The sequence below is a fragment of the Euleptes europaea genome, chromosome 10 (assembly GCF_029931775.1).
Source record: "Euleptes europaea isolate rEulEur1 chromosome 10, rEulEur1.hap1, whole genome shotgun sequence".
Lineage (NCBI taxonomy): Eukaryota > Metazoa > Chordata > Lepidosauria > Squamata > Sphaerodactylidae > Euleptes > Euleptes europaea.
Window position 1 is genome coordinate 79,461,552 of NC_079321.1, and position 23,727 is coordinate 79,485,278.

At 47.6% G+C, this 23,727-nt stretch overlaps 1 protein-coding gene and 3 non-coding genes across 4 annotated transcripts; all 4 read left to right on the forward strand.

The window, feature by feature from the left end:
* The first annotated feature begins 220 nt into the window (after positions 1–220).
* Positions 221–4,578, forward strand: RPS12 (ribosomal protein S12). The gene is made up of 5 exons (XM_056856477.1): positions 221–264; positions 2,087–2,203; positions 3,313–3,415; positions 3,714–3,815; positions 4,492–4,578. The coding sequence occupies exons 1-5, from the start codon at positions 251–253 to the stop codon at positions 4,552–4,554; spliced, it is 399 nt and encodes a 132-aa protein (XP_056712455.1). The 5' UTR covers positions 221–250; the 3' UTR covers positions 4,555–4,578.
* Positions 2,898–2,977, forward strand: LOC130484046 (small nucleolar RNA SNORD101). Its single transcript, XR_008933686.1, has one exon. It is a non-coding gene; the product is annotated as a small nucleolar RNA SNORD101 (small nucleolar RNA).
* On the forward strand, positions 3,558–3,646 carry LOC130484050 (small nucleolar RNA SNORD100). Its single transcript, XR_008933690.1, has one exon. It is a non-coding gene; the product is annotated as a small nucleolar RNA SNORD100 (small nucleolar RNA).
* On the forward strand, positions 4,205–4,338 carry LOC130484049 (small nucleolar RNA SNORA33). The gene has a single exon (XR_008933689.1). It is a non-coding gene; the product is annotated as a small nucleolar RNA SNORA33 (small nucleolar RNA).
* Positions 4,579–23,727: the final 19,149 nt, after the last annotated feature.

A 23,727-nucleotide genomic window follows, 5' to 3' on the forward strand; every position in this document is an offset into this window, starting at 1 on the left:
GGCGCGTGTGCGCGTGCGCGCAGGGGTCCTCGCAGCCTTAAAGGAGCGGCCGGGCAGCCCCGCCCCTTCCTTTCCAGCGTCGACTCGTGGAGGCTGAGAGGTGAGCGGCGCCAAAGGGGGCCGCGCGGTGGGGCGGGCGTGGGTGTGTGTGTGTGTGTGGGGGGGGTTTCCTCGCTCTCCCCCGCCTCACGGTAACGGCTCTCGGTCTTGTTTGTTTCAGCTACCCCGGGCGGGAGCGCCGCCACCAACCATGGCCGAGGAAGGGTAAGTTGTCGCCGAGGAGGGACCCTCTCTAACCCCCCAGCCCCCATCCCCCCCCGGTGGCTGAGGCGGCGGCGTGCGCGCGGGCCCGTGAGCGAGATCCGCGTCGCCGGCGCCACGTGTCGGGGCCTCCGCGTCGCCCCAGTTTCAAACTTCCGGCCGTTACTCCCCGCGCTAAAGGGAGAAGATGGCGTCAAGCGCTTCATTGGGTGGGGGGTGGCGGCGCCCCCCCTCACAGGTTCAATTCGTTAGTTGTTCTCTTGTCGGCGTGGCAGGCGTGGGTGGGCCACAGCCCACTTCGACAGAGGCGTGTCACCGTTGTTCTCAGTGGGATCTTTATAAACAGGAAAGCCATGAAATGCAAAAACTGAGCATCGTCAACCTGTGAGGTTTATGTGCCTATTGTGCCTATGTGCAGGATACGGGAGGAACAGAAAAGCCACATTAACGCTGTGACTGCTCTCCATCTTGTTCTATACATGGTCGCCAAAGATCCCATATCGTTTTTGTGCACATGGCTTTCATGACCCCAGTCATGACTACCTTTGGGGTAGTTTGCGGCCTCTTTGGCCAGCAGAAATAATGGTAGGTAGGATCTAGCACGTTGCAATTATCTACATTAAATCCAAGCAAATATAGGAGAACTCACAAGTATGTCTGTAAGGATTGTGCATGACGTCATGAAACCAGTATGCACAAAAAGTCCAGTGTCTAGGGGGGCTGTGGCGTGGAAAGGACAGGAGAAACAGATCAGAACTGCCAACCATCAGCGCAACAGTTAGGTGGGGGTTATTTTGCCTCCACACTCTGGCTTTTCCCCATGTCTCTCCCCCCACCCCCACCCCAGTTGTGTGACTTTTTGTCCCTTTGGGTCCCATGATTATCAGATCTTTTCTGGATTTGCACAACAAAGAGTAAAGTAGGAGTTTTCCATGGATACTTACTATCTATTGAAGTATATCTGATGAAGTGGCTCTTGGTCCACAAGATCCTAACAGTTTGGTTTTAAGGTGCCACGTGACCTTTTCGCCAGTTGTGAGGTGCTCCTTACAGCGCACATGTTTTGCCATAACATGTGATTCCCATCTCTTCCTTCTCCCAAGTTTTAGTTCCCTTGTTGCTGTCCTCCTTGGCTTCCTAGGCCTAAATGCACGGGGATGTGAGAGGTGCTGCTGTACATGCATTACACATGAACTAATTTTTTTGCCATTAATAATGCACATTCATGCTCCACCTTCACATGTTTTGTCTTTCTAACAGCATTTCTGGTTTAGGTCTGAATACTAAATACAGACTGACTAAGTGGGTTCCTTTTCATGGTTCTTTATTCACCAGAGGCTTGTGAGACAACCTAGCAGTGTTCAGCAGAGTTAATTAGGATAATAAAATCCCAAACAGACAGAAGAAAAGCGATTTTTGGAGCCATTTTGATGTTACAACCAACTTTTTCTTTGTCATGCATTTCAACATGGCTTCCCATTATTGTGTGCACCCTCACTCTTCATCTTGCATAGAGAGTGCAATATAAAGTGTCCTGGTTTGGGAACACTTCAGTCAGAGTTCCAATTTGTTATGTCCTTATGCTGATGCTTAGGCAAATTGGAGCCCCCCCCCCCCGACTTCTAATCCATAATATAATCTTTACCCATTATAGCTAAATTCAGAGCACCTCAACTGGAGGTAATCATACCCTTTGATGTCAGATGTTAGGGCCAGAAAGTCTTCCTGTGAGCTTGCAGAGTGAATGGAGCTGGCTTTTGTTAAAAAAAAAGTAAGATGTACCTTTGTGTGATTCAGCAAAGCTGTTTTTCCATTCCATACCTAGCATTGCTGCTGGAGGTGTAATGGATGTTAACACCGCCCTTCAAGAAGTGCTTAAGACCGCACTTATCCATGATGGTTTAGCCCGTGGAATTCGTGAAGCTGCCAAAGCCTTAGACAAGTAAGTGCTGGTTGCAAATTAAGTATATCCTTATACAGGTGCCTCCAGTTAGTATATAGAATCTCTTCAGGCAAGTTCACTGGTGTGGGGGGGAGAGTTTGGGAGTAGGTCTTTGACTTGTGTGCTTCCATTGTTTTATATTACACAGGGCAATATTTGAAGTAAATGATCATGTGTTATAATTTAAATGTGATATTTTCCCAACACTTGGTTTGGGCAACAAAATGCAGGTACATTACTATTGGCAAGGTAAGAAGAGGAGTCCCGTGGCGCAGAGTGTTAAGCTGCAATACTGCAGTCAAAAGCTCTGCTCACGACCTGAGTTCGATCCCGACGGAAGTTGGTTTCAGGTAGCCGGCTCAAGGTTGACTCAGCCTTCCATCCTTCCTAGGTCGGTGAAATGAGTACCCAGTTTGGTGGGGGTAAACGGAAGATGACTGGGGAAGGCACTGGCAAACCACCCTATAAACAAAGTCTGCCTAGTAAAAGTCGGGATGTGACGTCACCCCATGGGTCAGGAATGACCCGGTGCTTGCACAGGGGACCTTTACCTTTTTAAGAAGGGTAGCCACAAGCTGTCTAAACAGGTTTACTGAGCTTAACGTTTTTTGGGCTTCCATGTTAAGCAAAACTAACTGTTCGGGCAACTGTGTTTTTATAAGAATCCCTTTCTAGAATATTGCCTTATAGCAGGGTTTGAATGATGACTGTTTTTAAAAAAATGTCGGATACCCCTTCACTCCTATTATGAGTGAAAACAATAGTCTGACAAACCTATAGATGTAGGTTTTCTTGAGTACCAAGTTTTATATTATGATATGAGATTTGGTTCTGAACAGCTGTGCTGAGGTGTCCCTGTGTTCTTATTGGTAAAAAAGTATACCAACTTGCTGTAAAATATTGCTGTCAGAAGGTCTCTAGTACCTTAAGCTTCCATTTTAAAATGCAGCAATTATGGAAAATTCACTAGTGTGATACTTGTGCAGTGCCTTGGGTCCGAAAAGGCAGTGGTTATTGTCATATTGTACTTTCATCCCATTATTGGGGAAAGTAAGGATTATGTGTGTTGTTGTTGTTTACATGAACATCTTCCTTGATACTGTTTTCAGACGCCAAGCCCACCTTTGTGTTCTTGCATCCAACTGTGATGAGCCCATGTATGTCAAGCTTGTTGAAGCACTTTGTGCTGAACACCAAATCAATCTGATAAAGGTGAGTAAGGATAATACATCTGCTTAAAATTACTAATTAAACCCCCCCCCTTTTTTCAGGTTTTGTAAGATCCTTTGAAATCCACTTCACTGAATTCTTCAAGACCAAAGTTGGTGTCTGCTGGTTTTTTGTTACTACCTATACTGTACAGTGATGATAACATGGCTCCCTCTACTGAGATTTGTGAGGAAAGCAACCATAACTGTTACCCAATATATCTGAGTGTACAGCTTTTTTTCAGTGCTTTTATTTTGTTACAGTAGGTGCATTTCTAATAGAATTCATCTGTCTGTGGCAGGTTGATGACAACAAGAAACTGGGTGAGTGGGTAGGTCTCTGCAAGATCGACAGAGAAGGAAAACCCCGCAAAGTTGTGGGCTGCAGCTGTGTGGTTGTAAAAGTAAGTTCCTAAGATCTCTTCTGCTTATAACTGGTCATTAGCATGGAGTGGCGTAATAAATATACTACATACTTTATGATGTGTGCTAAAAATTCGTGGGGTGGGTATAAGTAAACAGAATGACGTGGTTTCAGAGTGGGATGCAGATGAGGGCTGATTGTAGTAAATGATTGAGAAATGGTGGGAAAGCTGGGTAGAAGAAGTGTAAATTGATAGTCATACGTATATTATGTTTGGATGCTTCTCTAATCTTAATGCTTTTTTAAAAACAAGTTGATGTTTAGGTCACCAAACTGCTGCTAATTAGAAAGTGCCCTGCCTTTTGTTATAGGACCAGTAATTAGCTTTCGCATTACCGTTTAGTATGGGTATATTGTGTACTGAATTAATTGCCAGTAATCTAACATCTGCTTAACTTTTTAAGTGTTCTGCAGAAACTAAAAATTATGCTGGCAATACTAAAGCCAGGGTACGAGCCTTGAAGACTTTTTAGTCATTAAGGTCCCAGTAAATGGCTACATTATAGTGTTGTGCATTTTAAATACATTGTTTTTATTTTTAACTTGTATTTTAGTCATTATTATTGTATGTATAGTTTGTCTAGACAGTTTCCCTGGACACTAGGCAAAGTATCCAAATATTCAATAATTGATATTAATATATTGTTTCATTGTAGGACTATGGCAAAGAATCTCAGGCCAAAGATGTCATCGAGGAGTACTTCAAATGCAAGAAATGAACAAATAAAATATTATGAGCCTGACTATGTTTGCTTTTTGCTGGGTTTTAGATAGCTCTTTGGAACTACTTTCAGAGGACAAATTGGTTTCCTTTCAAGGTATTGGCTTGGGAAGTTCTCTATACTATCTATCTTGAGGGGGTTTTTAAACAAAAAACTTTTCTGAAAGCATTGAGAAATTGCAAGCTATAAATGTGGGTTTTTTATTTGAAGACTGTATGTCTTGATGTACAGAAAATTGTCTGAATTGGGCTTGAATTTGAGAATCACATCTTTAAATGGATGTTTTGATTTGCTCCAGCTGTTTTATGGGCTCATTCATGCAACTAAGAAGTTCACTTTGAATACTCAGTCCCATAATCAATATATCCAATTTTCAATATGGACCTATCTCTGAATACTTAAATGCAGAAGTTGGAATTGCAAACAGATGAGGTCTTTCGACAATCATGAGAAGAGCCCCAAGTTTTCAGGAAAAAATACAGTAGGGGGCTTAAACCTCAAAACAATAGAAGTAGTGCCTGTAATTTTAAGGATTTTTTGTGGGCATTTGGAGGGTAGCTAGGCAACTACAACAGTATTGCCAGCCTTCAAGCATTGGTTTCTGTCAGTAAAAAGTGGGGCTGTTTTGGCCTCTGAGGGAAGTATCCGCCAAGCAACTCTCTACCATGTAACTTGTATGATTCTCACTACTTTTCAGAAGGTTGCAATTGTAACATGGGGTAGTGAGTGCAACCATAAAATGGCTGTCAGAAGAGGCAGAGCCATGTGTACAGACGAATCACAATTTCAAGAGGGGAATTTTAAGAATACACTGAGTAAAGGAATGAGAAAATCGTAACACTGGCAGTTACCTCTGAAAAATTAGTTTAACAGCACCAATCAGCAGACCTGGAAGGCCGTGGCTCAGTGGTAGAGCATCTTGGCATGTAGAAGGTCCCAGGTTCAATCTCCAGCATCTCCAGTTAGAGGGACTAGGCAAGTAGGTGATGTGAATAGACCTCTACCTGAGACTGGAGAGCCGCTGCCGGTCTGAGTAGACAATGACTTTAATGGTCCAAGGGTCTGATTCAGTATAAGGCAGCTTCATGTGTTCAAAACACCCACCTGGTTCCAGTACATTTTAAAAACACATGGTGGGTACTACCTTGGGAGCCCCTAGGTTACAGTGTTGGACTAGGATCTGGGAGACCCAGAGTTGACTTCCCACTGCTGTGAAAGATGGTTGAGTGACCTTGGCCCAGTCACTCAACCTTGTTTTCCTCAGAGGGTTGTTAGGATAAAACAGAAGAGGGAAGAATGAAGTTGCTGTTTTGGGCCCCCACTGAGCATAAGGATAAGGGTATAAAAGAATTAAATATAACTGAAAACTAAGGATGGGGAAGGTTGGGTAGGAAGAGGAAAAGGGAGAGGCTGTCCAGGCTGCTAGCAGGGCAGAAAGTAACTAGTGGGGAGCGGAATACAGTGGGAAAAGGTGCCCTGGAAAGTCCTGTCCCAGTGCCTATTGGGATTGCTAGGCCTTCAAGCCTTTGTTAACATCAGTAAAAAGGCTCTTTGGATCTTTAGTGGGAAGGCTCATCAGAGTTCAGACTAGCAACAACCACCAAACCACTTGCATGATTCACACAGGCCTGGCAACTTACTATTGTAGCCACCACAGGAAAACTAGGGTGGCGTAAAGGCTAGAATTTCAGACAAGGATCTGGGAGACCCAGGTTTGAATCCACTGCCGTTGAAGCTTGATGGGTGAGTGTAACACTTGGAATCTAACCTACCTCACAGGCTTGTGAAGCTAAAATGGGAGTGGATGGGAAAAGAGGAAGACCCAACAAGAGATGGACTGACTCAAAGCCCTCAAAATGCAAGATCTGAGCAGGGCTGTCAAAGATAGGACATTTTGGAGGACTTTCATTCATAGGGTTGCCATGAGTCGGAAGTGACTTGATGGCACTTAACACACACACACACAGTGGATGGGAAGGAGAGAAGGGAAAGGGGAATGGATGTGAGGGCTGCCAAAATCAGGGGAAGAGGAAATAATGTGAAGCATCCCTCCCATAAGTCCTTGTGGGTTCCCCACTTAGAAACATGCTGGAGAATAGTGCACATGTGATGTGAATTATTTGCCCATATGTAACTGCGGGCTGAGGCTGCTACAGTCCCATTACATTGGTTATTGAGATCATGCTCATATCTATAATTCTACACTTGATGCCACTGAGTTCTCCATGTTTTCAAATGGATTTTTAAAAATTCAGACATTACCTGAATTTGCCAGTCTTGGAGTTATATGAAGTTATATGTTGGGCATATATCCAGTTCTGGAGAAATCTCACCAATAGTGTAAAAAGGAATGTTCTATTTATTATGGACTGTCATATAAGCAGCAGCCTGATTAGATTATACATAGTATTTATTAAGCACCAAGCTACAAAGACTGAATTGGATTATTGACATCATACATAACAGATATACAGCTTCAGTCAGGCTACTGCTGTGGTCTTAATCTTGTGTTCAACAAAGAAAAATAGAATCATGTAATACTTTTATTGAGGCCAACCCAATTATATAGGACATTGTGGAAGTATTTGAGTTCTATAGAACTCTTCACCAGGCAAATGTTATAAAAATTGAAAAATGGTGAAAAACTTTATAAATAAAACAAAGCTGTACCCAGTACAAATGTGTTGCTTTCAGGGCTGTCTTTTAGTACATAAGTTGTAAAGTAATAGCTGTGAGACCACATGATGAATCTGAAACTCCCTGATTGAATCTCCTTATTTATTAGCTCGCATTAGCCAATACAATATGGGGATTATCTTTTTTTTTTTACAGGTTGCTGTAAAGTTAGCCAGATAATGTGCATGAAACCCTTTGAATACTTTAGACCAGTGTGTGTGTAAAGTGCCATCAAGTCGCAGCTGACTTATGGTGACCCCTTCTGGGGTTTTCATGGCAAGAGAGTAACAGAGGTGGTTTGCCATTGCCTTCCTCTGCATAGCAACCTTGGTATTCCTGTAGTCTCCCATCCAAGTATTAACCAGGGCTGACCCTGCTTAGCTTCTGAGATCTGACAAGATCAGGCTAGCCTGGGCCATCCAGGTCAGGGCTTAGAGCAGTATAAAGTGTTAAATATTACTGTCCTAGGTAGCTGTGTAGAACAGTCATCACTAGTTGTCAGGATTGTGCTCCTGCACTGTTTGATAACATCACAGTTATATTTTGTCACAGACTTTCCTGCCAAGGATCTCAAAATGGTGTACAAGGTTCTCACTCTGAGGGGGAGGCACCTGGAGAGATGGGTGATTCCCCTTCCTGTGGTCAGGGTAGGCAGGATCAACTTTCACTTCCTTTCCTGACCGGAACTGCCCTCTCTCTTCAGTTTTCCTCCTGTCTCGCACAGGGGAAGGCAGCACATACAGTTGCTCCAGAGAAGCAACCCCACATGAACACAGAGTCCTCACCCTTGTTACCCACCAAAGGGTCGTTACAGCAGAGACAGGGAGAGGCTTCGAACAGAGAGCCTTTCAGCCTACATACCTCCCTGGAAGAAACTGACAAGTAGGGCTGTCAATTTGGTTTGTCCCAAACTGAAAAACCGCCAAATTTCCCCCGATTCGGCGGTTTCCGGTTCGGGATGAACTGAATTTTAAAAAGGTGGGAAATGGGAGGAGCCGAATTCCACGACTTCGGGGTGTTCGGGAAATAAATTCGGCAAATTCGGGGTTCGGCTCCCCCCCGGCGCCTTCACGGGGCTTCCCTGAAGCCGGGCAGGGGGCCCTTTAAACAGATTTGAGCCTCCCGGCCGGGAGGTACAGATCTGTTTAAAGAGCCCCCCGCCCGCTTCAGGGGGCTTCTCTGAAGGCATGCGGGGGGCCCTTTAAACAGATCTGTGCCTCCCCCCCACACGCACCTTCAGGGGGCTTCCCTGAAGCCGGGCGGGGGGGCCCTTTAAACAGATCTGAGCCTCCCAGCTGCGAGGTGCAAATCTGTTTATGTCAGAGGTTGCCTTTCGATTCTTCACCGAATGTCTTCTGAGTCCTTGCCTAGCCATGCTTGGGCTGACCCTGACATGAGTTAGGCCAGTGTTCGCATGTTTGCTTTGATGTTCATTTGCTCTGTTATTCCCACTCCTTGTCCATTCCCCCCTCCCTTGCCTTGGCCTTGAGCGGCTAACGAGCAGCGCCGTGTTTAGGCTCCGTCTTTCTCCTTCCTGCCAAGCACCATTATCTAGTCATTTCCAGGGCGGTTTGAAACTGCACCTGTGATGTAATCATGCTTTTAAGTTATGCCTAGTAGCCTGGCTCCTCATTAGCAGCTTTGAAACTGCACGTTGCCTTAGCTTGACCTGTTGTTTCTACAATAAAGTTTACCTGCTTCTGACTTGGCTGTCTGAGCGAGTGGCTTTTTGGGAATTGCCCAGGTTGGCTGGAGAACCTGACATCAAGCTGCTAATCCTCTTTGCTCCGATCTCCGCTCCAATCCTAACGCTCGGGTGGCTATGGCGGGGAACGGTGATGACAAGAAAGAGGAGGACAAGACGGTGCCGGGTGAGCCTGATCCTGACTCCAAGAAAGGCCGTCGGGAGAGAAGCTGGACGGGGCAGGCGCGGGAGCCAAACCGCGAGTGTCCTGTCTCAGTACTTGGCTGGACTCCCCCTGCACCTGGGTCCCTTCGGGGGTTAACACCATGCGGCGGAAGCTGGCGGTCTCCGGTTTGCAGGAGTTTGATGGCGATGTGGCCCGACGAGAATCCCGCTTACGGCATGTGTGGGAAGAGGAACGTCGGCATCTACAGTTTGAGCGCCAGGAGATGGCAGAACGGATGGACGCCATGTATACCTTGATGCAGGACATGGTGTGGGAGTTGGACGACTTGCGGCAGAGACTGCCGCAGCCACAGCAGCCCGCTGGGGCTGGACAGCCCGTGGGGGCAGGGCAGCCCGTTGTACCTCCGCCGCCACCGGGGGACCACCCTGCTCCAGTCCCTCCGCACTGGCGGGAATTGAAGGTGATTTTCGATGGGTCGAGTGACCTGTTGTCTTATTTTCTGATCCAAGTGGATGTTTTTATGCGGGAGCAAGGGGAAACTTTCACCTCTGACGAAAGCCGGTTTCAGTACGTTGCTTCGCTGCTGCAAGGAGAGGCCGCAGCGTGGATGGTGCAACAGTATGAACTACGCTCCCATGTTTTGCGGAGTCTGGATGACTTCATGATTGCTCTCCGGAACCGGTTCGAAGACCCACACTGGGGGGAGCAGGCCAAGACAGCTCTGCTGCAACTGTGCCAGGGGGCTAAATCGGTGGTGCAATATGCAAGCGAGTTTCAATTGCTTTCGAGTAAAATCCTGGACTGGAGTGAGGCCACCCAGGTGCAATACTTCCATGAGGAACTTAACCCCGAATTGCAGCACTGGGCCTTTATGCAGGGGAACCCTCCGGACGTGGAGGGATGGGTAAGGCATGCGGCCGACATAGAAAACCATAGACAGTTACTGCAAATCTGGAGATTTGCAGTAACTGTCTATGGTTTTCTATGTCTCCACGGGGTTTGGCCTCTCGAGCTGTCCGCTGCTTGACAGCGCGAGAGGCCAAACCCCGTGGAGACAAGCCAGGTACCTTCAAAGACCTTAGGCCCTTCCAGGGAGGGGGGAAGTCCGTGGCGGAATGCCGCAAACGCTTCGAGAGTGGGGCTTGTCTCGTTTGCAGGGGTTTGGGTCACTTTGCCGCCCGTTGTCCTTCCCAAGCTGAGAGGCCGGGACCTGCTCAGCCAAAAGAGCACCGAGGGACAGTCCCGCCACCAGAGTGGCTTGCCTGGGAAGCGGAGTACACCCTCGGCGCTTCACGAACAACCCGACCAGGACCAGCCGAAAGCTACCGGCCCATCGGGGTCGCGGATTACAAATCCAGTGTCCGGCTCATCGGAGCCGCGGATTACAAATTCTGATTCCCCCTCCTCCAGTGATGGGGAGGAGTGGGGCCAGCTGGCAAAAAACGCTGCCGGTCTGCTGTAAAGGGAGCTCCTCGGCAGACCGCCCCAGACCGTGAGCAGGGAGCTCCAGTTATGGTAAGCGAACAGGAGGACAATGTGTACGTTGAGGTCACCCTCACGTTACCCAAAGGGGGACCGATGTTGCCAGTGGCAGCGCTAGTTGATTCGGGCTGTGGTCGGACTTTAATAAATGAAGAGACAGCCCGTGCTTTGAAGGTGAAATGGGTCAAGTTACCTGAGCCTGTTAGGTTTTCCCAGATGAATGGGAGTGACTTTAGAAGTGGACCGGTAACTCATAGGACGGCCCGGGTCGCCTTGGGGGTGGGAGAGCATTGGGAACTGCTCCACTTCACCATAGCTCCCATACAGGCCCCTATTGTCTTGGGAATGAACTGGTTGCAGGGGCACAGTCCCGTTATAGACTGGAAAGAACGCACACTAACGTTCTCACAAGCTCAGTGTGACCGACATAGATGGGAGTTGGTCTTCAGAGAGCAAGCGGCTGCGTTGCTGGATCAGCCGTCGGTGAAAACTCCACCGCCTCAGCTCCCTAAAGAGTATGCTCAGTTTGCCAATGTGTTCGATGTTCGCGAATGTGATGAGTTGCCCCCCCCCCATCGGGACACTGACTGCGCAATTGAAGTGGTGGGGGACGGCAACCTGTCAAAAGGGAAGATGAGTCCTAAAGAAAAGGCAGTATTATGGGAGTATTTGGATACTAATTTGGCAAGGGGGTTCATCCGTCCTTCCAAAGCGCCTTACTCAGCGCCCGCTTTCTTTGTGAAGAAAAAGACTGGTGATTTACGACTCTGTATTGATTTTTGCAGACTCAATGCAGTCACACAGTCTAATGCTTACCCCCTTCCTCTCATTCCAGACCTGCTCGCTCAATTGAAAGGGCCGGATTTTTACTAAGATGGACTTGGTGGAAGCTTACCATCGTATCAGGATTAGGGAAGGGGACGAACATAAGACTGCCTTCTCTAGTTGTTTTGGGATGTTTGAGTACTTAGTAATGCCGTTCGGATTAACAGGGGCTACTAGTGTGTTCATGCAAATGATTAATGAGGTGTTACACGACTTGCTATTCAGAGGAGTGATTGTTTATTTAGATGACATTTTAATTTATACAAAAATTATGGATGAACATGTGGCCCTGGTCAAAGAAGTTTTGAAACGGTTGCGCTCTCATTAACTGTATGCGAAGGTGTCCAAGTGTGACTTCCATCAGCAGTCTATAACTTTTCTGGGTTATATTATGTTGCAACAGGGGCTTGAGATGGATCCCGAAAAGGTTCGGGCCATGGTAGAGTGGGAAGCTCCCACTACTCGCAAACAGTTACAGCAATTTCTCGGGTTTGCGAATTTTTATTGAAATTTCATTCCTGATTTTGCCCAGGTTTCTTTGCCTCTCACCTCCCTACTATGAACGAAAGGAAAGGGACCTGAAGCCGCTTTGCCATCCGCTCAGCTTCAATGGTCTTCTGAATGCCAACAGGCGTTTGATACGCTCAAACAGTTGTTCACGTCAGAACCAGTGCTACAGCATCCAGATTGTGAAAGACCTTTTATTGTGCAGGTGGACGCTTCAGATGTTGCTATGGGGGAGGGGCTTTTACAAAAGGATGAGAATGGACATTTAAAGCCGTGCGCTTACTTTTCAAAGAAGTTTTCACAGGCCAAAATTAACTGGGCTATTTGGGAAAAAGAGGAGGCCGCTGTGAAACATGCCCTCACAATCTAGAGGCATTTTCTGGAGTGGGTTGAGGTGCCCTTTGAGGTCTGGGCCGACCACAAACATCTATAGGCGCTTAAAGGCTCTAGAAAGCTGTCCGCAAAACAGGTTCGTTGGGCGCAATTCTTTGCCAAGTTTTGGTTTGTATTAAAACATGTGCCAGGAAAAGACAATTCTTTGGCTGACGCGTTGTCCCGGCTTCCCCAGTACCGTGGTCAAATAGATAGTCCTGTTGATTCCCTCTTCACCCCAGAGCAGCGGGGGGAGGTTTCGGGTTTGGCCGTGACCACCTGGGCTCAAAGCCGGGTGAAGGACTCCTCCGTGGCCAGTGGACTCCCGGAGGCTTTTCGGGTAAAAATGAGCGAAGCCACTCTTCAGGAGGAAGGAAGCCAGATCCTCCCCCAAGCCATCACCCGCCAAGGGGACCTGTGGTTTCATGGAGAACAGCTCTATGTGCCTGAAACTGTTAGGAGGGAGGTTTTGGAGATGGTTCATGGGGCTAAAACAGCCAGACATTTTGGGTTCGTCAAGTCTTTGCATTTGCTGCGGCGTCAGTTTTGGTGGATGGGAATGAGGGCAGATGTGGATCTGTTTTTGCGCAGTTGTCCCACCTGCGCAACCTCGAAAAAACTCATGGGGAAGCCCCCTGGACTCCTCAAACCTTTAGAAGTTCCGTCTGTTCCTTGGGAAGTCATTGCCATGGACTTTATTACGGACCTTCCTCGCAGTCGGGGGGAAACAGTGTTGTGGGTGGTGACTGACTTATTTTCCAAGCAAGTACATTTTGTTCCCTGTTCAGGTTTACCTTCTGCCCAAAAGTTGGCACGTATGTTCGTTACACACGTGATGAAATATCATGGGTTGCCATGCAAGGTAATTTCCGACAGGGGGCCACAATTTGTGGTGCAATTTTGGAGAGCCTTCCTGAAATTGATGGGGGTGGAACAAGGTTTGTCTTCAGCTTACCACCCTCAAACGGATGGACAAACAGAAAGAGTCAATGCTGTAATTGAATGTTATTTATGATGTTATGTGAATTACCATCAGGATAATTGGGTTGAATTGTTGACCTTTGCTGAATATGCTTACAATAATGCTCCCCATTCGTCTACGGGGTTTAGCCCTTTTCGGGTGGTGCATGGCAGAGAGTTTGGGCCTTTCGGGAACACAGCCCTTACCCCGGAGGTGGAAGGTACAGGAGAAATCAAAGATTGGGTACACGTTGTACAAACCACCTGGCCTAGGCTCCAGAAGAATTTGGAACGAGCAAAAAACAAATACAAGGAGCAAGCGGATAAACATCGTTCACCAGGGTGGGATCTAAAGGTGGGGGATCAAGTGTATCTGTCTACAAAAAATCTGCGGTCTTTACGTCCTAGTAAGAAACTCAGTGAGAAGTATGTAGGTCCCTATCCCATTACTAGGGTGATCAACAAGGTCACGGTAGAATTAGCGCTTCCTAAAGCACTCAGGGGGGTACACCCAGTGTTTCATATCAATCTTCTCAAACCCTATACGGCAGCCCCCCACTTCTACCCTGAGCCTGAGCCTGAAGAGCCTACCGTGGTGGGGAGGGGAGGTACATCTGGAAGTGTCTAAAATTCTGGATTCCAAACTGAAAAGGGGAAAGCTGTTTTATCTGGTTCAGTGGAAACATCTGGGACCGGCCCATGATGAGTGGGTTGCTGCTCCACATGTTGCGGCTCCTCGGCTGGTTCATGAGTTTCACAGTGCCTACCCTCTAAAGCCCCAACCGAGCTCGGATGGAGGGGGGGGGGTCTTAAGGGGGGCAGAATGTCAGAGGTTGCCTTTCGATTGCCTTTTGGTTCTTCACTGAATGTCTTCTGAGTCCTTTCCTAGCCATGCTTGGGCTGACCCGTATAAGCAGTCAGGCTCCTGACATGAGTTAGGCCAGTGTTCGCATGTTTGCTTTGATGTTCATTTGCTTTGTTATTCCCACTCCCTGTCCATTCCCCCCTCCCTTGCCTTGGCCTTGAGCGGCTAACGAGCAGCTGGGAGGTGCAGATCTGTTTAAAGAGCCCCCCGCCTGGCTTCAGGGGGCCCTTTAAAGAGATCTGCGCCTCCCGGCTGTGAGCTGCCAACTGGGAGGCGCAGATCTGTTTTAAGGCCCCCCCGCGCGCCTTCAGGGAAGCCCCCTGAAGGCCCGCGTGGGGGCCTAATTTTCCCCTGAACTCCGGATCTCCCCCGAATTTTGAGGATCTGAAGCGGGGGAGTTCAGACTTCGGCACAGCCCAAATTTAAAAGGGCCGAATTTTGCCGAAGCTGAACTTTACCGATTTTTTTTTCGACAGACCTGCTGACGAGGAATGGCTGGAGCAGAGACTGGAGCCGACGGGTTCCTTGCTCCTGAAGACCACGTGCTTGGGATCATCCCCACGCTGCTGCCAGTGGGCATGCAAGGTTCCCGGCAAAAGAGGGACGACCAGCAAACAACCTCACAGCCCTCGCAGAGGCATGGAGGAAGAAAAGCAGCAGACGGCGGCCCATAGTTTCCATGGAAGATGCTCGGCAAACAGCCGCTCCCCCTTCCAATGCCCATGGCTGTGACGGTAAGGAGGAGAGGACCTCGGGAGCTGCAGGAACAAAGCGGCAGACGGCCGTCCAGCTTCCCTGGTTTTGTTGTGTTTAGGGATTTTTGTTAAGAGTCTTGGCTCCATAGACTTCTCAGTGTGGTTTGTCGTGCTTATCAGTTGTTCTGCTTCTAGGAAGCTTGTTTGTGATGTTGTTTGGTGGTGGTTGTGTAGGGCTTGCTAGTTGTTACAGTAGAGAAGAAGAAAATGGGCTAGGAATGTTTGAGACAATGAGAGGTCTTTTTTTGCACAGCTCCTGGGGGGGGGCATTTTGCAGGTAGAGGTCCCCAATTTTCAGGGTAGATTGCAGGGACTCTCCTTGCAAGAACCCCCAAGTTTGGTGAAGATTGGGTCAAGGGTGCTGAAGTTATGGGTCTGGAAGGGGTCACCTCCTTCCCCCATAGGAATGAATAGGAGCCGGCTCCAATGTTTTTTAATGGGGGAATGGGGGCGACCCCTTCCAGACCCCATAACTCCGGACCCCCTGACCCAATCTTAACCAAACCTGGGGGTTCTTGCAAGGAGAGTCCCTTCAAGCTACCCTGAAAATATGAGACCTGTACCTGCAAAAATGCCCCCCCCCAGAGCCGTGGAAAGCGCCGAATGTGTTAAAATGGCTTTAAATGGCCAAATTATTCAGGAATCTCAAATTTAAACCCGAATTCCTACCTATACCGGTATAGGGGGATTTGGGATTTCCCGAATTCAAAAAGGCCATTTAAACCCGAATCCGAATTATACCGATTTTTTTTTCCAACAGCCCTACCGGCGGTACACAGATTTCCCACATGGCGACTCCACATCATGCTGACAGACCTGACCAGGCCTCCCTTCGAACCACTGAGGGAGGCGACACTGAAATACCTGCGCATGAAAACAATCTTCCTCACAGCTATCACCTCAGCACGCAGGGTCTCAGAGCTCGCAGCCTTATCTGCAAGAGAAGGCCTCTGCATCTTTCACATGGACAAGGTGGTCCTGCGGCCCAATCCCACCTTTATCCCTAAGGTTAACTCCATTTTCCACAGACAACAAGAGGTCCACCTTCCATCCTTCTGCCTCAGGCCTCAGCACCCTAGGGAGGAAGGGTGGCACACCTTAGACCTCCGGCGGGCCCTATGCATATACCTCAACTGCACACAGCCCATTAGGAGGACAGACTCGCTGTTTATTTCCATCTCTGGCCCCAACAAGGGCAAGAGGCTGTCCAGCACGGCAACTACATCGAGAAAGCTTACAGGGCCGGCAACGTTCCAGTTCCCGAGGGTATTATGGCACACTCCGTCAGGAGCGTGTCCACATCAGCGGCATTCGGCAAGCAGGCATCGGTGGAGGAGATCTGCAAGGCAGCCACATGGTCCTCAGTGTCCACATTTGTCAGACACTACCTCCTGAACACCTACTCCTCTGCAGATGCAGCCTTCGGCCGCAGAGTGCTCCAGTGCATGATAGATGATGAACAATCCCACCCGATGAATGCTGGAGCTCTTGGACATCCCAGTCTCTCCGGGTGTCCTCCCCCTCAGAGTGAGAAAGGACTCCTGAATACTTACCGTGAGGGTAAGGAGGGCACCTACTCTGAGGTAAGGAGGGCCCCTGGGCCCCACCCGGGGTGAAGACTGGAGCACTAATGGTTCAGGTTGGGGGGGGCCCATCCCATAACAGGATGCCATACTCAAGGGATAACTTAACCCCAAGATCACGCGCCAAGGCTGGACCTTGGTGACGCTCAACCGCTGCACTGTTCTTGTGTTATTGTTGCACTGTTTTTTTAAGTTCATAGGTTCTGACATTGTTATGCTTAACTGTTCTATGGTGATAGATGCATTAATGTTATATAAAGTTGGCATTTGCTCGTTTTATGCCTCTTGTGATCGCTTATTTACAGGGCCCGCGTGGGCCTCCACCTCCGCAGAGGTTTTTTAAATAGTACCTTACAGCAGAGGTTTCTTAAATATTACCTTACAGCCATTTTCCTGCCAGAGCCCTAGCTCAGAAAGTATTAAAACTGAAGAGAGAGGGCAATTCCAGTCAGGAAAGGAAGTGAAAGTTGATCCTGCCTACCCTGACCACAGGAAGGGGAATCACCCATCTCTCCAGGTGCCCTCCTTACCTCAGAGTAGAAGGAACCCTCACGGTAGGTATTCAGGGGTCCATTCCCTCCATTCATGACAATTCTGTGAGGTAATCTGGCTGAGAGATGGTGACTAACCAAGATCACTCAGGGAGCTTTTGAATGAAAGGCTCTCCAGTCTCAGTCTCAGCACTGTAACTACTACCACACCACATCATATCTCTCTGGTACCTTTCCCAGAATCATCTTAGTACAGGGGTCCTCAACCTTTTAAAGCTGCTTTGGGGATTTTAAAGCAGCATGGTGGGGGCCACTGTGTCAGGCCTGTATCTTAGTTGATGTTTGCTTTCGATTCCCCGCCGACCAGGTTCAAGGACGTTATGCCGAGAACTGTTATGCCTACTGAATGTGAGGGTCTGTCAGCTTTTGCTTTGTGTGCTCCCCCCCCCCCCCCCGGGCTCGTAAAAGCAGTCCAGGCCTTTTGCCTTTCTTTGGTTCAGGCGCTGCGTCCAGCAGGCCCCAGGTTGGAATGTCTCTTCCCGCCATCCTCCTCCCTTGCTCTCCCCGACTCCCTCCCACCAGCTATGGCCTTGGTGTGTAGATAGCAGTAACAAGCTTCCTGAGATCTTTGATGTTCCTGTACCATGCGCAATTATCTCGTAGTTCCCATAACATGTACTTGACATCTGTTTCCCTGTAGGGGTTATAATTCTGCCTTTGTGAAATTGCTAGCACTTGCAACTTTGCCCTTGTAGGGCCTATACTAACCTGAAGCTTCCAATAAAGTTCCTTGTTTCTGCATGACCGTCTGAGCAAGTGATTTTATGGAGTTTGCACCGGGAGGTTGGGAACCCTCACACTGAACTCTGGGAGTTTGAAGCTCTGGGAACACAGTAGAACTGTTATGCCTACAAAACTCTGTTTGAAGCCCTGGGAATACAGCTTTGTTTATGATATGTAATCTCTCGCCGTTTCAATGCTTTTATATTGCCAAGCTTTAGCCAGGCAACTCATAGCTATCACCCTTTCCTTTATGCTCTGTTATTCTATTTGACCAGTAAAGACCAGCTTCTTTGGACCTGATTGTCTATGTCGTGGTTTCTGGTTCATTTGGACCAAGGGCTTACACACTGCAAAATGGCTGCCACAGGCGGATGAGCCAAGCACACATACACAAAAGCAGAAGAAGCCCAAGGGGTGGGGGGATAACATGCAACAGAAGATGACCAGTGGAGGGGGGAAAGGAGAATAAAATACACACAGAGAGAAGATGACCAAAGGAAGAAAAAGTGGCCTGGTGCTCTCCACTGCCTCACAGCTGATCCATTGGTCCTGTTCATAGGACCCTGGATCTTCTCTATTGAGTTATGGGGAGGATCCCCCCCCCAAAAAAAGCTCCTTTAGTTGTATGAAGGCAGCCAGTCACTGGTTCTGCCTTCACACTGCCTACTTTCGTGAAGCGTGAAGTGGGCATCTAAGGAAGTGCCTTTGGGTGCCATGGCACCCGTGGGTGCCACATTGGGGGACCCTGTCTTAGTTTGTGTCTTTTTGTAGGAAGGGGAGAGTAGAAGGAAATGTTGGTAGGGCTTGTCAAAATCTTGCAGGTGAGCTGACCAGCCAATCATGTTTCAGAAAATAGAGCACTGATGGTATGGAGAAGAGGAGGTGGGCATCTATAGCAGTGATAGTGACTCAGGCTCCATTAGGGAGGATCACTGAAACCAGGAACTCCAGGGACCAGTGCTGGCTTGCTCTGTTTAATATTTTGTTGTAGAGTATGTTACAGATCAGGCACTAGTTTTTATTTTCATCAATTGTTTATGGTATAATTAGAGGAATAAATGCCTAATTAAAGTTGTAAAGAATCTGCTAAACTCTGAAAGCAGGATTTTACAAAAAAAAATCTCAAGGTCAAAATGCAATTTCAGTTCCCACAGCTGTAAAAAAGCATATGTGAACTGATGTTTATACTTCGTTGGGTAGAATTTTGGCTGTGAATTTTCCCATGGCTGCCCTAGGTTGCCATTGGCAAGTTGGATTTTGTGCTGTTTTCGCTATTTATAAAAGAAAACCCAATCTTGTTTCACAGAAGCAAGGGTTTCCACACATCATTCCCAGTTACAAGAGTTAGTAAAAGGCTGGAAAACAACATACAGCAAATAAAAACATTAATAAAAAACATACTGGGTGCAGTGGGCCCCCCTCTCTATTATGTTTTTATATTTTCTGTATGTCTGTAAACTGAAACTAGGCAGATAATTTCCAGTAAGCAAAGGTCATCTAGGATTGCATTGTTAAATGCCAACCAAAACTTCAGTGACCTTGAGTAACACAGGACCAATTTTCATGTTGTACCTACAATATATTTTCAAAAAACATAAATTGGCATCCTAAAAATGAAGCTGACTTTAAACTCCTGATTTTTCCCAACAATGTATTTACTTGCTATCTAGAGATATGTGCACAGCCATGGATCTTGTACATATTTATGCAGTTCTAAAAATATTTATGTGTCTAAGCAGGCCATAGCAAAAGGCTGCCCTAAGTGAGTTCAGCTGCAGCCTTTGCATCTAATAAGACAGCCAACCCACTGCTCCAGCATGCATCACTTGAGCTGGCACCTGGGCCTGTTTTCCATGTCACCTGTCAGGTTGCTGCCACACTCATGTGCAAAGGATGCATTGCTTGGTTATGTATCATTCCTGATGAGATTGGGTGGGTGTTAGAATATAACTGCACCATTTGTTCTACACATCTGGGTGGAAGTTTTATATATTGCCAGAGCATAGGAGCAATCATGATGAGTTGAAGCTCTGGTAAAATGGAAAGCAGATCAAAGTTTCACTGAAGTCAGTGAGAAGACTGATCAAGAATGAAGGAGGTCAGGGAATCTCCCTGGGAAGATTTTTCCTTAACCATGGGGCTGCCACTGAAAAGGCCCTCTCTCGTGTACCCACCAGAAGAGCTTATTTCGTCAATGGGACAGTCAAGAGGGCCTCTCCCTGTGATCTAAGTTCCTGGACAAGAATGTATGGGAGAAGATTATGAAACCCCAGTCCCAAGGTATAGAAGGCTTTTAAAGTCAAAACCAACACCTTGTATTGGGCTCGTTAGTGGATTGGAAACCAGTATAATTGCTGTAGGGTTGGGATCACATAACTGGCACTGAGCAGCAGTCTAGCTGCAGAATTCTGCACTCCAAACACTCTTCAAGGGTAGCCCCAAGTAGAGCACATTGCAATAGTCCAGTCCAGGCATGGATCACTGGGGCTTGATCTGATTGAGTCAGGAATGGGGACAGCTGGAACACCACCTGAAGCTGGATGAAAGCACTCTGAAACACAGCAGCTGCCTGATTTTCTAAGGTGGCCACTGTGTCAAGCAGCACTCCCAAGATACGAACCAGGTTTTTAAAGGGGGGTGTAACCCCATTGAAGACGGGAGATCTCAAGTCCCTGGTTTGCATTTCTACTACCCCATAATAGATCTGTTTTGTCAGGATTAAGTTTCAGCTTCTTCACTCTTATCCAGCTCATCACTGACTCCAAGCACCAGTTTAGAATATCAACAGCTTCCTCAGAATTAGGTGGAAAAGAAAGGTAGAGCTGGGTATCATATACATATTGGTGACACCACAGCCCAAACCTCCAGATGACCTCTCCCAGTGGCTTCATGTAGATACAGAATACAGAACCTTTATTGGCATTTACAGTAACAAAACAAACAGGTAAAGCAGCTAGATATGGATCTAAAAAAAGAATGAATACACAGTTCATCAGTAAATTTTATAATAAACAATTAAATGAGGGTTCCCCTCCTTCTTTCTCCCTCCTTTAGGACCTTGGCCAGGAACTCGGCTACTTGAGTGGTAACTTCGAAGCTTTTGTCATCCGATAAATGGCCTATGTTTCCAGTAGTCATTGCAGTAGTAAATTGAGGAAGAGAGCTAATTAAGCTGCATCGAAGCTGTGTGAAAAGTGGACAGTACAAGATAATATGTTGTATTGTGTCAGGTTCTTTGCATTGACACAACATCTTGCTTCACGTGGTATTCCCTTGTATCTACCACTAACAACAGCTGAAGGAAATATATTAAATCTGGCCAACAAAAATGCTCTACGGTGAGAGGGTATAGTTAAGTTAGAAAAATACTGGGCCATAGAGTTTATTTGATAAGAAAGACCTAAAAAACAAGGGGAGCAGATACCTTCAGCACCAGCTTTTATTATTTGGGAATCACTGTCCCATATCCTTTTTTGGATTGTCCTAAAAATATATACCGTATTTTTCGCTCCATAAGACGCACCTGACCATAAGACGCACCTAGTTTTTAGAGGAGGAAAACAAGAAAAAATATATATTCACAAACCTGAGTGATAGTGGGCCTCTTCATTCGTCCAGTAGGTGTCAGATCATGATTACCAGCAGCTTAATGATTACCATACTGCTTAAAGGACCACTATAGGCACCCAGACCACTTCAGCTCAATGAAGTGGTCTGGGTGCCAGGTCCCCCTAATTTTAACCCTGCAGCTGTAAACATAGCAAGGTTAATCCAGCCTCTAGTGCAGTGATGGCGTACCTTTTAAAGACCGAGTGCCCAGACTGCAACCCAAAACCCACTTATTTATCACCAAGTGCCAAGACGGCAATTTAACCTGAATACTGAGGTTTTAATTAGCTTAAATGATTAACAATTTCCTGGTTGTTCTCCAGCATGATGTAGTGGTTAAGGTGTCAGACTAGGATCTGAGAAACCCAGGTTCAAATCCCTACTCTACCATGGAAACTTGCCGGGTGACCCTGGCCCAGTAACACACTCTCAGCCTTGACCCTGGCAAGTATTTGGATGGGAGACCACCAAGGAATATCAGGGTGGTGATGCTGAGGCTGGCAATGGCAAACCACCTCTGAATGTCTCTTGCCTTGAAAACCCCACCAGACATGTGACTTGACAGCAAAACACATGCACACAACTGGCTTCCTTGTCTATTGCTGAACTTATAAAGCTTAGCTCACTTGTCTGGCTAGAACACATTTATCCCACTCTTACCACAAAACTGCAAATGATGACCTTGGCTACACACACACACACACACACACACACACACACGGTGTCTCTTGCTATCTCTGAGGAGTGTTGTAAGGATAAAACTGAGGGTAACTAAGTGAGCCACCCTTAGCTTCATGGAGAAAGAGTAGCAAAAAAAATGTGGAATGGATTTTCCAGTAAGGCTTCTGAGCTTAGCTACATTATTCTGGGATTGGAATGACAGCCCCCAGAGTGCAATGACAGCCTCTGGGACTAGCAGAAGTGTTCTGGGACTGGAATGACCGGGCTGTCATTCCAGTCCCAGAACACTTCTGCTAGTCCCAGGGGCTGTCATTCCACTCCTGGGGCTGTCACTGCAGTTGCAGAATCATTCTCCTAATCTCAGGGGCTGTCATTCCACTCCAAGGCTAGTCATTCCAGTTGCAGAACACTTCTACTAGTCCTGGCAGCTGTCATTCCAGTCGCAGAGTAATGTAGCTAGGCCCAGAGACCTTAATGGAATATCCATGCCACATTTTCTTTGCAATTTTTTGTGCTGTAAGCTATTTCAAAGGAGCGCATGCAAGTCATTGGGCAATCCTGGCTCCCATTATCTTCAGTGGGCTGTGCAACCTCTCCCACTGTTTCAAATGGGCAATCCTCTCATTCATTTTAATACATCCCTTTTCCCAAGCCAGCCAAGGCCAGTGCCTGCCTCTCCTGCGGGTGAGTAAAGGGCAGCTCCTGCCTCTTGCCCAGCCCAGGCTGGGTGGAAAGAAAAGGGAGAACTCTCCTCTCCCACCCCACCCTGCCGCCGCCAGGTTGGAAGGTGAGAGACTCAAAACGGATTAAAGGAAGTATTTCTTTACACAACACATAGTTAAATTGTGGAACTCCCTTCCCCAGGATGTGGTGATGGCTGCCAACTTGGAAGGTTTTAAGAGGGGAGTGGACATGTTCATGGAGGAGAGGGCTATCCATGGCTACTAGTCAAAATGGATACTAGTCATGATGCATCCCTATTCTCTCCAGGATCAGAGGAGAGAATTCCAGCCCAGGCTGGGAGGAAAGAAAATGGGGGGGGGGAGAGAAGAGATGCACTTGGAAACACAGCAGGCTCCAGGTCAGGAGAACTACCCTCCCCCTCCAACTAAGGAATTAGCTTCTTCTTTCCAGCCCAGGCTGGGAGGAAAGAAACGGGAGGGGGGGTAGGAAAGAAATGGGGGGGGGGAGGAAAGAAACGGGAAGGGGGGGAGAAGAGATGCACTTGGAAACACAGCTGGTCGGGAGAACTACCCTCCCCCTCCAACTAAGGAATTAGCTGCTTCTTTCCAGCCCAGGCTGGGAGGAAAGAAACAGGGGGGGAGGAAAGAAACGGGGGGGGGGAAGAGAAGAGATGCACTTAGACACACCGCAGGCTCCAGGTCAGGAGAACTACCCTCCCCCTCCAACTAAGGAAAGTTGCTGCTTCATTTGCAGCCCAGGCTGGGAGGAAAGGAAACGGGGGCGGGGGAAGAGATGCACTTGGAAACACAGCAGACTCCAGTCCAGGTCGGGAGAACTACCCCGGGGACTCGGGGAGAGAGGCGGACTCGGGTTAGGAGGAGCAATTTACCAACCTACCATCTCCTCTAGCGACTAGCAAGCCAACAGTGGAGGCCAGCCATGTGCGACCGCTTTTAAGGAGGCGCTGCCGCTCTGTGTTGGCCTCCATAGTGTACCATAGAGACTATGGAGGCAAAATTATAGAGC